This window comes from Colossoma macropomum, unplaced genomic scaffold (genome assembly GCF_904425465.1).
Source record: "Colossoma macropomum unplaced genomic scaffold, Colossoma_macropomum, whole genome shotgun sequence".
NCBI lineage: Eukaryota > Metazoa > Chordata > Actinopteri > Characiformes > Serrasalmidae > Colossoma > Colossoma macropomum.
The window spans coordinates 38,044,096-38,059,022 of record NW_023494792.1 but is presented as its reverse complement, the minus strand read 5'-3'; the positions used below and the strand labels follow the sequence as shown (position 1 = coordinate 38,059,022).

The 14,927-nt window shown below is 36.2% G+C and overlaps 1 protein-coding gene across 2 annotated transcripts in view; it reads right to left on the bottom strand.

The window, feature by feature from the left end:
• Positions 1-3,526: 3,526 nt before the first annotated feature.
• The window catches only part of LOC118812255 (monocarboxylate transporter 2-like), a 37,519-nt gene continuing 26,118 nt past the window's right edge, over positions 3,527-14,927 (bottom strand). For both annotated transcript variants that reach the window (XM_036577097.1, XM_036577094.1), the window contains exons 4-5: positions 13,114-13,914; positions 3,527-12,364 (exon numbers count right to left, since the gene is read on the bottom strand). In XM_036577097.1, the coding sequence (XP_036432990.1) occupies positions 12,081-12,364; positions 13,114-13,914 (1,085 nt within the window). In that variant the 3' untranslated portion in view covers positions 3,527-12,080. The remainder of the gene's footprint in view (positions 12,365-13,113; positions 13,915-14,927) is intronic.

The following is a 14,927-nucleotide window of genomic DNA, read 5'->3' as shown; positions in this document are numbered from 1 at the left end:
ACAAACATAGAAGATAGGTAGGTTTCAGATTGAGTTGAAATGTATTTTATAATATATGGTTAGAAGTAAAGGTACTTTTTTGATTCATCAAGGTACAAACAATGTAAATGTTCCCTCAAAGGTACAACAGTGGTTTGTACCGTAAAGAAGTTTTTACCAAGTGAAAAGTATGTATTTTGACCTTTTCATAGCCTAATGTTTTAAAACAGAACAATAAAGTAAAAGGCCCGGAGACGAGACGGGACGTGTGGAGTCAATACAACTTAGAAAATATAATTTCAATGGATTATGATACAATTATGTTCCCTGATTAAGGTACTGAGATTTACCCTTGAGGGTACCACCCCAGTGACAAGAGGGGTACTGCCCCAGTGACAGTTTCATACCTTTTTTCTAAGAGTGTAGTACACTGCATTTTGTTCTTGAAATACTTCCATACTAAAAGGAAAATAATAATCTTTTATTGAGTGAGCGAGTGAGTGGGATAAACGTGGCCAATTTTGACCTGGGGGCCACACGTCAGGCAACAGTTTAAATAATTTGTTAAATGAGGATATATGTTAAATTCCTTTTTGAGAATATGACGAATGTTAGCTTTTAGGAGCCATTTATGCAGAAATCCAAAAAGAAACATCAAGCACTTTCTAAATAAGTCAGTGTTTCTCTTAGGTAAACCTTGGAGGTCTTCATTACTGTAAATATTTCACTTTTCAAGGACTCTTTTTTAACCCATAAGGAGCATGAACATTAGCTGATAATTGACATTTTTAAGCTTAAAGCTCCGTTCAATACTGTATACTTCCTTACAGAATGTTACACCATAGCACATGTTCCAAACCCTCTTCTTGCTCCCAGCACACTTGATCCTACTAATCAGTTCATTAACCCCAGAATGCATGACCCGAAAAACATACGCAAATGCATAAAGGGGATCAAAATTGGAATCAGGTTTTCTTCAAAGAAAAAGTGTCTGTGAAACAGTATTTAGTTATTTACTTATTTATTTATTTAGTCATTCTCTCATCCCATCACTCAGTGACATGTCTAACAATAATAGTAACAGAAGCCACGCTCAAAATTTTCTTGCTATCAAGTGTTAACAAGCTAAATTACCTGGCCAGCTAAGCATTAGCTCTTGTAGTTTGCTACCTAGCTGATTTCAAATATCTATATTTTGAAATTTATGTCTTATTTTTACTGAGCCAATCAAGAGAAGAGTTGTTCTCAGAAATTCCTTTTTTTTATAAAGAAAAAACTATGAAACTGACCGTCACAACCATTTTTTATTAATCCATTGAGTGTTATATATTAAAATATTCTCATTGACAAAACTTATCAAAAAATACCACAGTAAGTCAAAACTCTATAGGCAAAGCCTAGGGCTCATATTTACCCTCTCTACGAAGACTTGGGGTGCAACCAGAAATGTGGAAATGACATTTGTAATTGTCTACAGGCAATTCATAATCACTTTGTGTTTATAGATCAATCGTATGCAAATGCTGAGAATTTATCTATTATTTATCAACTTATTTAGAATGAAATAGTATATTTTATAAATGAAGCCTCAGAGTTGGGAACCTGTGTATTATAGAAATGCAAAATGGATGTTTACTTCATTTTCATATGAATTGTCATGGAGTCTCCCCCCTGGGAGATCTCACATTGATCATTCCAGTCTGGATTGGATCAGAGCGGTTCTGGCTCCTGCGCTGGCACCTCCTGCTCATTATCACCAACACCTGCTGCTCATTCATACACTCATTAAGACCTGTATATCAGCGTCTGTGTACCTGTTCTTTGTGAAGTCTTGCAGTTCTCATTTGCAAACCTAAGCCATGTTATTCTGGGTTTTCTCTTTTTTTTTGCCTGTGGCCAATTTTGGGGAGTTTGAATACGGATATGTTAATAATGCTGCCTGTATCAGTAACTAAGTTTCCATGGACTTCCTGGGCAAATAGCAAGCGACGTAATGAAAATGTGTTTGTGATTTTTGCTGCCCAGCAGCTGGTTCTCATCAAACTGACTTCTGATGATAAAAATGCTTCAGATAGTGATGTCATTTCCTGCTAAAAGCTATTGTTGCATAAGTTTGGTTTATTGATTAAAAAAAAAAAGTTGCTTGGCATATTTCTGTCTCTAATTTCATGTATGTCACTTGTGTTCCTTTGACTTCCCCCAACTTACTCATAACCTACTGAAAAGGGCATTTTTGTTCATTTCTTTTCATTATTTTACTGCATTATCTTTTTTCTATTGGAAACATATTTGAGAGATCTCATTTCTCTGTTACTCAGAGCTGTTTGAGCTCTTTCCACTCAGAAAAGCTCTAGTCTTTTCTGGACATGTCTCTCTGTAAGAGCTGAAAAGTGGCAGCATTCTTTTTAAAAATGCTCTCCAGTACAGCCAAATCTCTCTTCGTCATGCTGTTTGTGTTTCTTGTAGGAAGCATGTGAGGGAAATCTGTCACATGACACTAAATTTAGGCATACATTTTTCAATATTTTCAACATTTTCAAAAGTTAAAGATCCAAATTTGGGGATTTGGAGACCTCTCTGGTGGGAATGTGTAATTGCTCACAACATTCTGTAAAGTCTTTAGCCATTAATTTAGCAATATCGATTTTTAAATCAATTATTTAGAATTCCAAGCACCACAAAAGTGCTTGTCCCCACAGTCATGTGTAAAGGGTGAGTGCCATATTTTGAAGAAAAAAACACACTTTTTCTGCTATTTTAACTACAATAATCTATACATGACTATGAAATATATAAATTAAATCACATAAAGAAAACAAATGGTAAATAAATATTATAAAATATATAATGAAAGTTGTTGACCCCAGTCGTGTCACTGGTGTTACTGCGTAACATAAACTCTCTCATTTTGAAATAAAATCACACTGATGTCATCACTTGACTTCCTTTTACCTGTTATCTGAAGATCTATAAAAAAACCCATGGTAAGTTCACTGTGTCTATTCAGTTATCAGAAATTTTCTCATCTAGCTCATGATTTCATATGAAGCTTTTAGTTGAAGTTACTGGTGTGACCTACTTTATTCTTACGCAAGTGTGAAAAAATAGAATACAAATGGATTAAATTACATATTTTAGTGGATATTCCATGACTGACAACATGGGGTCTGATGCTCTGTAGCAGCCACTTTGTAAAATGCATTTTTCATTAAAAATGTCACTGGTGTTACCTTTCTTATGTGTAACACCAATGAGGATAGGTAACACCAGTGACATGTGACACCTAAGGAGAGATAGAAAAGTGGACGTTTCTGTAGAATGACCCTAAAACATTTTTCATAAACATTTCTTTGGATGAAAACATCATCTTCGACAATTCCTGGATTCACCCCAGTCAGCTTCCTCTGCGCATGCAATGTGCCACTTCTGACTCCAAATCTTCAACAGTACATATTTGAAAAGCAGAGGACTTTTTCCTAGCCTAACCTCATAATGCTAATCTCCCACATGCTTTGGACTCAGACATAATAAACAGCAGACACCAACATGCATATACAGGAGTTTTATTGGAGTATGTTGACTAACAGTGCAACTGCATTTACAGAGGTGTTTACCTGTGTCTCTCTACAACTGATTTGCAGAGGTAGTAGATGCACTGGCACAATCAGGTGTCCTAGTATTGTGATATTAAGCAAACCTTATGAAAAAACACACCTTCTGCTCTCTCATCTGTTCAGTTGCTCATTTATACAGGTTCATTTGATTGATACAGGACACCAGTGAATTCTGGTTAGTAGAAAGTGACTTTTTCATCAACATAACATGCTAGCAAGCAAGTGCCACAAGACAAAGTAGCCTCAGTGGTTAAATGGCTATATTAACCAATATGTTATAGTGTGAGAGCTTAAATAGGTTTACAGCTCACTTGAATAAGCAAAGGAATCTAAAGGACATGAAAACTCATTTCCTTGTTGCAGGGCCGTAAAAACTGATTTCATATTTCATTTCATTGACATGAATGTCTTTCACACATTTATTTCTTTGGAGACAAATGTACATGTGGTAAACATCTAATAAACATCAAGGCGCTGACGTGAGTAAGTCAGTAGCTGTGTTCTATTGGCATATGTGGATAGTACTATAACATTTTTTCAATGGTCACTAACAACACTTTTGGAGATCTACTTTCCTGCAGAGTTTAGCTCCACCCCCCCAACCCCCCCACCATCTGATGCCCATGTGTGTTTTGAAAATGTGCATAAAAAATGCAGCTGGAAACGCCGCAACTTGGATGAGGTGAAAAAGTTGTTTTTTTGATTGAAGAATTGTTTTGCAAATATTAATTGAAATTTTGAAGAGTCAGTAAAACAAAAAGCTGATCAATTTTTGTTCCCATCAACTATGGTTATGCGCAAACATCATCGCTTATTTGAAAAATGTTCCCATCAACATTTTTGCATTTTTCATTAATTGATCTACCAACTTTTCCACTTTATCCAAACGTCTTTTTGTGATTTCTAGATATTTTTCCAGTTTCTGGCTTTTCCATCCAGCTTTTTTTAAGCACATTCAAAACTTCACAAAAAGTGGTGATAGAGGTTTTTCGAACGCTTGATGACGTAGCAGGAATGAAAGTCATGAGTTTGGCACTGCGTCTTATCAGAACTGCTTGCTGCAGAGACATTCCTAGGGCTTCTGTGTGTGACAGCGAAGTAGTACCAAAGAATTTGTATTGAGGAGAATTGACACTTAATAAAGTCTTAAAGTTAAATGGGTGCTCACGAATGAGTCCAAAATGATTGGTTTCCTTCGGCGCTTTTGTGCAAAATCATACTTTGTAAATGCTATATTAATCGATTTATACTGAAAATTTCACTCATTTTCTCAACACAGAACAGCACAAAATATTTCAATACTGCTGCTAGATTTTTGGCTGATTTATGTTCATGACATCAGTGAATGTGAACCGTTTTACTCAGCCAATGAGCTCATCAGCTCACTAACCAATCAGCACTCAGTAGTAGTTTTTTTTTTTCTGTGTAACACATCCTTCTACTTTCAAAATTAAGGAAAAGTCCCACTCAAATGGTTATAAATGTGCGTATTTTTGTTTTAGCCATTTAGCTCCACTCACCCAATTCATCAAGGACTAGCTCTCATTTTGCAGTCATGTAATGAGAGAAATAGGAAGTGGCCAGCCTCCCCCTAAACTGGCTCTTGTAGTAGAGTGACTTTAGGCCACATTAAATAAACCACTGTCCACTCTATCTGGAGTCTCTGAACTATTAGGGCTACAAACTACTCTGCCAAGAGTTTATGAGGGTTCAAATCCCTCCATTGTAGAGGGCAAGTGAGACTCTTGTCTTCAGGACTTTGCACATAAACGTAGTTGATGGAAACTCTAATCAATCCACGTTTTAGCAACTTATCAGAAATTCTCTTAATATTTGTGAAATGTTTGAATGGAAACTCATCTATAAACATATCTGATCCAGCCCATCCAGGACTTCTAAGGAATTTAATATGCTGGAGGATATGAGGCATGTTGTGGAACTAGGCTCTGCAGGAAGGTAGATCTTCAGAACCAGATGACCACTGTATTATGACATTATTGCAATGGTCACCAACCATCCTGCTGTAGATCTACTTTCCAGCAGATTTTAGCTCCAACCTAAATGTAATGCATCTGTATTAGCCAATCAAAGACTTCCAAAGAAGGTAATAAGCTGGAGCAGGTGTGGAAGACTGTGGAAATACACAAAGGTTGGTGACCACTCACTCTACCAAACCGTTATACTCCAATATTTTTATAAGGCACAACTGCATGCTAACTCAATAATGTATTGCTTATTTCTTTTAATTTCAGAGTGTTTCCCAAGGGATGAACATTAAATTAGCTTAGTCCATGGGTTAACTAGTTTAATCCATGCATGTCTTCACAAAACAGATGTAGAGGCTACATTTAAAATACTCTTTACAAATGAAAAGGGGTGAAAGAGGTAGCACGTCACACCTTTTCAGTTTGCAGCTGATTGCATTTATACAGTCTGAGTTTCCAGTACTGCAGTTTAATTTCAATGTACACATTAAATATTATGCCATTGTCACAGTTTGATAACAACAGCTTGATACATCTTGGTCATATCTTTAATAACATTAAATACAATGGGGTTTTTTTTTGGAAAAATAAATGTAAAAAAATTAGACAAAATTGAATTAGTACACACTAATAAATGACTTTTATGTTGCAACAATTAGGCAATTATAATATTAATATTGCATCTATAGTCAAAACACACCAAAACAAGCCATATTAATCTAATTATTGTTTTGTTTAAAATTGCAACTCACAACTGTCTACAGAAATGAACTTAATAAAAATAAAATTACATATAAAGTTTTAAAACAAAAGATTAACACCATAAAGAATGCATATAGGCTAGTCTCATATTTCCTTGGGTAAGGCTAGTTGGTGTTTAATTACTTTAAACTTTTTACTCTAAATCAAATGTCCAGTTATGTTTACATTGAATATGACTTTTTAGTCCTTTAAATAAAAATGAATAAACATATTTATTAAAAAATGCACATTTGACTAGACGAAAACAGCAATCAATGTGGTGATAGTGCTAATGTCTTAAAATGAGAAATTCAGATGTTGCCTCCAGACGTATTAAAACTTAACAAACTAAGATTTATATTCAAACAAATTAACCATATCTGTGGTTTATCTTTCCAAAAGCATGAAAGTAAACAATTAACATATTCTAATTAAAGTCATTAGCACTAATTCTGAGCAACATTTAGAACTGAGCTTCCCAAAAGCATTGTGGCATTATAAGTTTACTGATAAGTCACTGAAGCCACTGTCCTCATTAGCCACTTTAAACTATGAGCATTGTTGGTCTTTAGCATGCAAGATACATCGTTAGCGATGAACACATGGCCATTTAGCAGGTGCAGTTACAAACACCACTTTAGTTGAGTTTATTGACATTAGTATAACATGATAAAATGCAGAGATATTGACAAACTGGTTAATACTGAACGTGAAAACACATGTTGGTTACTTTTCACCATGTCAGAACAGTCAGTGTGTAAATATTATAACTAGCAACTACTCAAAAGATTCAATGAGCTCAGCTACTAAAACAGACTATGAAGTAGAGCTGGGCAATATGGCAATATTTATTGTGATAAATTACATCAAAGAATGCTTTTCTGATCATATTGTGAAAATCGTCAGTACTTATAAAACACCTGACTGCACATTTGATTAAAAATAGAGCATAATTAGCATAAATAGCCCTGTTTAACTGGATTTTGTGCAGCGCAGTGTGTGAAATGTAGTTCCAATATAAATAAATATCGTGACATGTTGTGTATCGTGAAAACATCTTAAAGTATCATATTACATCATTGCCATATTGCCCACCTCTACTATGAAGACAGTATCTATAATTCATGGACATGATGCACTAGACTGTACATGATTTATACTAAAAGGCCTCTATAGTGTTCTTTAGTACAAATTAATGTGTACACACTACAGGATCCAGAAAGCTGAAGCATAACTGCAAAAGTCAACGTGACCCTATAAGATCCTAATCCTGGCCTAAATTAGCTCCATGTACCCAGTTAAATCCTTTCTTTTGTTTTTACAAATATGCTAACTCTAGTGCAGCCTCCTTCTCATATACAAAAGCTTGAGCACTCCCAGTCCAAGTACATGTTTTGTTGATATTCTCAGAGAAGTCAACACAACAGTGCTCTACAAAGAACACACTTAAACATGGCATTTTCTGCAAATGTTAGTGTGCAATTTCTATTTCTGTTCTGGCACGTTAAAACAGGCCATATTTATGCTATTTTTTTGCCAATAGGTAAATTCAGTAAATAAACAGTGATTGTGCATTTAAATGTGCAGAAGCCTGTTCTCTGTAGAGGACGTGAAGATGTGTTAACATATTTTCACTTTGAAAATCAACAAAACATGTCATTTGACCAGGGGCGACCAAACTTTGCGTACGACTATAAGTTAATATGGTAAAGTGGGGGAAAATGTGTCTGTCAGAATCTGTGGAAAAAAAATATCACACATGCAAAAACACATTTTCATAAACTATTTATGTCAGCTATTTACTTGTTGAGTGACCTAATGATTCATTTGAATGCTCTGCATTAGAATTCAACACAAAGGTGTACAAATTTTTATTTTATGTAAGTTGATTTATTTGCCTCATCACCACCACTCCCCATCTCTGGGGGGCTACTTTATTATTTGAATAATTAGGAGTTCAGTATTAGTCTATGCCTATAAACACCTACATGCAACTTACAGGATATGCATAAATATGTAATGTACAGTCTTTTAGAACTCAAATATAGATATCTACTGTCCCCCGATATCCAACCCACAGACAGAAGTGAAGACATATCAACTATCAAAAATATGAAAATATCAAAAAATATATAAAAAGAAAGAAAATAAAGACAGTTTATTAGTTTTTAACTTATTTATTTTTTGTTTGCTATTTGTTATTTACTTGTTATTAGCAGTGCACCTTTACTTTCTCTTACTTCAGTTTTACTTTTGTTTCTATTTCTTTCTTTCATTCTTTCTTTCTTTTCTTTTCTTGTCTTTCTTGGTTGATAGGTTGGTTTACTCCTCTGTTCCGATAAACCTTTTCTCTTTAGTGACCCCTGGTGGTGTACAGGCATGGCAATACAAAGCCAATAGCAGACAAAAGAGGTTCATGAAAATGTGCTGGTCAAACGGATATGATTTTATGTTTTTTGTGTGTGTTTAGTGCATACAAAGATTAACACACAACGCATTGTTTTCACATCACATCAACAGTTAATGTTGTATATGGTAATACATAAGCAAGATATTTTAAATATATGCTATGATATATTTTATATATATATGCTATGATGTAAATTGGGTGTGGATTTAAAAGACACAACACTAATAATTTAATAATACCCCTCCAGGGGTTATATCTTTTATCTTAAAAGAATCCCTTAAATACACGTATGACAAAAAAGTCAATTATAAAGAGAAAAAAAAAGAATACTCGATTGGCCATGAAATCGAACTGATATACAAGAATCACAAATGTCATTCAAGTACAGCAAAGTGCTCTACTTAGTTACTACAAAAGATAATTCATCAAATAACAAGTGCCTTTCAAATTAAACCTTTAAAATGTTTTCCAGTTCATTAGGATTTAGCAGGCTGATTAGTATACCACATCAATAATTATTCTTATACACATACCTCTATACTAATAACACGTTGTTAGTTACGTTCTTTACATTTAAGGCAATGTATAACTCGTTAAATATCTAGTTTTACATATTTTCGCTCTCTCTCCCTCTATGTCTCTCTCTCTCTCTCAAAAAAAAACCTGAAAAAACACACAAAAAACACCACTCCAAAGCAAAATCCCTGCATGTCATAAAGTATTTACATTTAGAGCATGGAAGATTGCAAACTCAATTCCAAAAAGTTGAGACAGTAAGTAAAATGCAAATCAAAACAGAAAGCAGTGGTTTATAAATCTACTTTGACCTGCATTTGAACAAAAACAGTACAAACACAAGATAAGGAATGTTTTGTCATATCATCTTCATTGTTTTTATAAATATATATTAATTTTTAAATTAATGTCTGCAACATGTTCCAAAAAAGGGGGGCCAGGGGCAAATTAAGACTACAAACACTGATGGTGTGTAAGGTGGCACTGCTGAAGACTTGTCCAAAAGAAAAATGGCAAAAAGTCTGCTTCAAAAACTGGATCTTTTGGTGTCTTCTGTCCCAAAAGTTATTATTTAGTGGTGTTAAAAGAAACATGCTCCTGTCCCAAATTTTGGCACCATTTGGAATAAGTATTTGCAGGCACCATATTTGGAATGAGTGTATACTAACAAAAACAGAAGTTCTTAAGGTTAAACATTAAATATTGTTTTGTTTTTTGTTTTTTTGTACCGTTTTATAATCTAATACAGGTCAAACAGAATTTACTAATCACAGCTTTCCGCTTTTGTTAGAATTTCACACACTGTCCAAACTTTTTTGGAATTGGGTTTATATATATATATATATATATATATATATATATAATGTGCGTAGGTTCTATATTTGGTAATCATCCAGAAACGTTTTTTTTTCGTTTTGGTCAGGAATGTGTTATAAGGCCCTTGTTAATACCACAAGCATTATGATTTACATTCAACCATGTTAGATTGGCCTGAAAGAACGATTTCACCTACACAGATTATAGATTATGGGTGTGCAACTCACAGCAGTGGAGGGCTGACATGTTGCTGGTGAATGCATGACAGTTTCTGCAGAGGTTGAGCATGTAACACAAACTAAACACAGTGCTCAAAGGACAATGAGTCTCAATCCTCAGCAGAGCTCTTCCTGTTTCTCTGACATTCTGAGTTTCTGATCAGTTCCTGAGCTAAAAATATTAATACTAAAAATATTAATATGAACAAGTTCTGCTTGTCTCTATTAAAGCAATACTCCAGCGTTTTCCAGTCTTATTTTAAATCTGCCACGTCTGTAGTGTACAGCCATTTTGATGTGTTGCCTTTTACTGCTGAAAAGAACAGAAAACTCATTGATTGAAAACACATTTATAACGGAAGGCAATGGGCATCGGTTGAATTCCGTTGCTTTTGCAAAACATCTGTTTTTTGTACAACACTTGTGTGGATTCCTCAGTTAAGTCATTGTGAAATAAGCTGTAAATCTGTATTGAGATTTGCCAAATTTTAGGTGCCCCAGTCAGATGATATGATTTGTCACATCCTTTGCAGAGTGATAGCGCATTAAAATCGGCAGAGGTCCTGTAGAGGATGAGTACTTATTTTCACTTTTAATTTTGATGTGATTTGACCAGGAGCGCCCAACCATTTGCATTTGACTATAACTAGTGTTACAGAGATAAGATCATTTGTGTTAATTTGCTACCAGCATAGCACAGGCTCTGCCTCATCTCCAGAAAACTTCATAAGAACAGTTTTGGCAAGACTTTGGAGGTGACTGAAATAGACCCTCATTGTGTTTTATGGCACTAACGTTGGTCACTGTTCTGGAATTCTAGCGATTTTGAGGGCACTACAATCTCAGGGTGTCAGGGTGGATTTTACAAGTTTTTCAGACCACGTCTTTAAGTATTAATGTCACACACACAGTCTCAGAAAGAAGGTCAGGCTCAATGTTTAGATCCCAAATGCAAAATCAATATTATACTGATGAAGATATGATGACAATAGTAGATCATTCACTCGAAGATACATCCTTCACCATGTTTTGACTGAGTTCTCTTTGAATATGTTTTCAACAAGCTCGCAATCATCAGATTCATCCACTCAGGGAAGGGGTCCGAAGCACAACTGACAATATAATGTAATTAAATTCATGGTATTCAGTCACATATGTCAAATGCTTATTTTTAACATTTAGCAACTGCCCAGTGGCTTCTATTATAAGCTAGTTTTGAGTCAAGATGTTTTGTTCTTTTCTAACCAGAAACTATAGTTATATCCATAACCAACCTGCTGGACAGTGCTTCTGAAACGGAAGTCACATAACCTCACATTATTAGTTGGCACGGTCATATCTGGAATACAGTGGAGAAATGACAGTAGACGCAACCACTGTGAACCTTGATGTTAGAGAAACACATTTACACATTTTTCTAAACTGCTGTCCAGTACGATACAGATGTGGCAGATGATTCATTTAAGCAATGCTGGAGTACTGCTTTACACTTAGTAGACTTCATTAGTTTGCATCCACAGTCTCTAATTATACAGCATAATGCAGGATGTATCTTTTTTGCCAAATCAATTTTTCCCTCAGTAGGCCCTCACAGGCCTCCATTCACATTTCTTGGTTTACATACTTTAACTGAGTGCTAATATACAAATGTAACATCCTTCCTACCAACTAACCCCTCAGAGGAATTAAGGTTTGCTTTGGCAGTCGAGTGTTGATTTTTGTATCCCAGTGTGATCAGCGTCTCCTCACCTGCTGAGGTCACATAGCTGGGATAAAAGTGCAGAGTTGATTTGGAAGAAGTTTAAATGTTGGTTTCCCGCTGCATGGTTTCTTCAGCTTTCACAAAGAGCTCCTCAGAAGCCTGTGCATCTGTATTCGCGCCAGCCTCCACCTCAGCCTGGTCCTTGTCCCTGTCTGGATCCTCAGTCTCAGTCCGTTTGTACATCTCCTCCTGCTTGCGCTCTCGCTCAAGCAGACGGTAATTGATGAAGTTGCCAATGAAGAGCCAGATGCTGGCTAAGATCACCACCGACCCACAGCAGATGTACATGTACTTGTAGCTTTTAGTGACGTCGACCAGTCTCCCTGTAAAGCAACAAATGCAGGACATTTTATTCAATTACATTTATATAATTTTAAGGAACACTCAGCGTTTTTTTTAATTGCTGACATTGCCAGCTTAATCTTGTAAGGTTAGTATTGCATTTTCTTGCAGACACGTGTTTAAAATGATTCTAATATGATGCTAGTGCACCTACAACTTCATAGTTCAAATAATTTGTAGGAAGGTGAAACCAAGTAATACATTTTGGACGTGTCCAGAATAAGAGATGACTCTTTATTTTTACTGTCAAAGTGCTGTAAAATGCAATGGTCAACAGTCATTAAAAGGTTACATGCATGTAAATTAACCTTACCTATACTGTATTTGAACACTGTTGTTGTAATTTACAAAAATAGAATGTAAATTCACATAAGTTTTCACCTTTATTTCAAAATTACAGTCATTTAATTTCTTTGAAATACTGACAGTTATTTTGTAGATTTTTACTGTCATTAAAAAAAACATACTTTTACCATTAATTAACAGGTTTTGTCTGGCACCTCTGCTGCCAGACTTTTTACTGTATTTTTACAGATATTTTTTATAGTGTACTCACAAATATGGTGTCAGTGCTTTCAACAGAATTTCTCTACTTTTTTCAATGAGTTATGAGATATAATTAATATAAAATTACAGCATGGTTTTGTTATCGCAAACAATTACACCAACTTCCAAAGGTTAAAGCACCAGCAGCTGACTTAAGCAGGCGGTAATTAAATTCAATTATTACCTGCCAGTGGTGGTCCGATAAGGACAGGGCAGCACTCCACGATGGTGGTGAGCCCCACAGCACTGGAGAACCTCTGAGCTCCAACCAGGTCCATGAGTGTCTCGAACAGCACTGCGCTCACCATCCCGAACGCAAACCCAAAGAACACAGCATACACCACCATGCCTGTGTAGGTCTCAGCCAGCGGGCACAGTACGTGGCACACCCCGTTATAGAGAACTGCAAAGCTGAAGAAATACTGGATCTTTGGCCGCACCCAGCGTGAGTTTGCTAGCAGGCCCATAGAGGGTCGGGCAAACATGTCCACGAAGGCCAGGATGGATAGAAGAAAGGCTGCTGAGTACTCGTCCACACCATTATCCTTGGCATATGGAGACAGGAAGACAATAGGGGCGAAGAAACCTACAAACATGATCACATTTCCAGACAGGTAGATGAGGAAGCCTCTGTGTTTAAACAGTGAAAGGTCTAGGTATTTATTGACTGTCTGCCAGGCGGTAAGCTTTTCTGTCTTTGTAGCTGGAACGACAGCAGTCTCCTCATCCTTGCTACTCTTCGGGGGCTGAGGCAGAGGCCTCATGAGGGATCCAGCCACACAGCAGTTGAGCAGGAGCCCGCCTAAAATAAGGAAGCTGCCTCTCCAGCCAAAGGCATTGATAAGGTACTGGTTCAGAGGGGCTAAAGTGCTCAGAAAGACAGGGCTGCCTGCCATGGCCAAGCCATTAGCAATGGGACGTTTCTTGTAGAAATATCTCCCAATCATGGTCAACGCTGGCTGAAGGTTGAAAGCAAGGCCGAAACCTTTAAGAGAACAAAGGTGGTTAATGTGAAAATGAAATAAAGGTACACGTCAGTGTTTTTCAAACAAATCTCCTTTTTCCACGTTTGTACCATGCTGTCAGTTACCACAGACGAAAACTTTATGTATTTAGAAAAAGAACAGAAATCCCATTGACTCAAAACGCATTTATAACACAACTTAAATCAGAAGCTATTGGACAGTTTGCCGAATTCCTCTAAAATGAACTCTGTGAAATGGGTATACTCATTTAATGATTTTTTGAAAATGAATTCTTCATTCAAAACTATTTGAAAATAATTTTTTTCTCTATTTTTCTCATAATCTTTCTTTAAAATATAAACCAATAATATCATGTTTCACCTTCCCCTCCCTCCACCCCAACCAACATCAAGATAAAACTCTCACCCAGCTCAGAGACAGACATTAGAACGCAATAGTCACCCAAATAGCCAAAATTGTTTCTGCAAAACTTCCCCAAAACTTCTCTGAACCCACTCAAACTGCATCCATTTTGGTCTTCATTAAGGTTGTGCAGACTTGCCAATGTGGTTTAGAGCACAGCATGACTGAGTTCTAAAAAACGAACAAAACTATCAGACACAAGGGCTGGTATTCACAAAGCCAGACTGATCTTGGATCGAATTCCTCTGTATATATGATGGTCATTGTCACAAATACTGATTCTCATCAGCACTCGGTGGTTTGTGAACATAGACTCTGCTGTCTAAAGTGTCTGTCTGCAGCATTCAGCTACACAGTGATGTTCTGTTCATCTGTATAACTGACAGTAAGTCATACTGTGTCCTGAACCACATCGCAAGTCTGCACAAGCTTAATGAAGACCTGGATGTGGACTACCAAGTCTGTAGTCATTCTTTAGTCTTTAGGTTGCCAAGAGATCACAGTGTTATGCATGTAACCTTCATAAGCATACTAGAGACGTGAAAGCTTGCCAGACATTACAAGTGACCAAAGGGGTGGGTGGCTGTTCTTTTAATCGACATGGCATTTT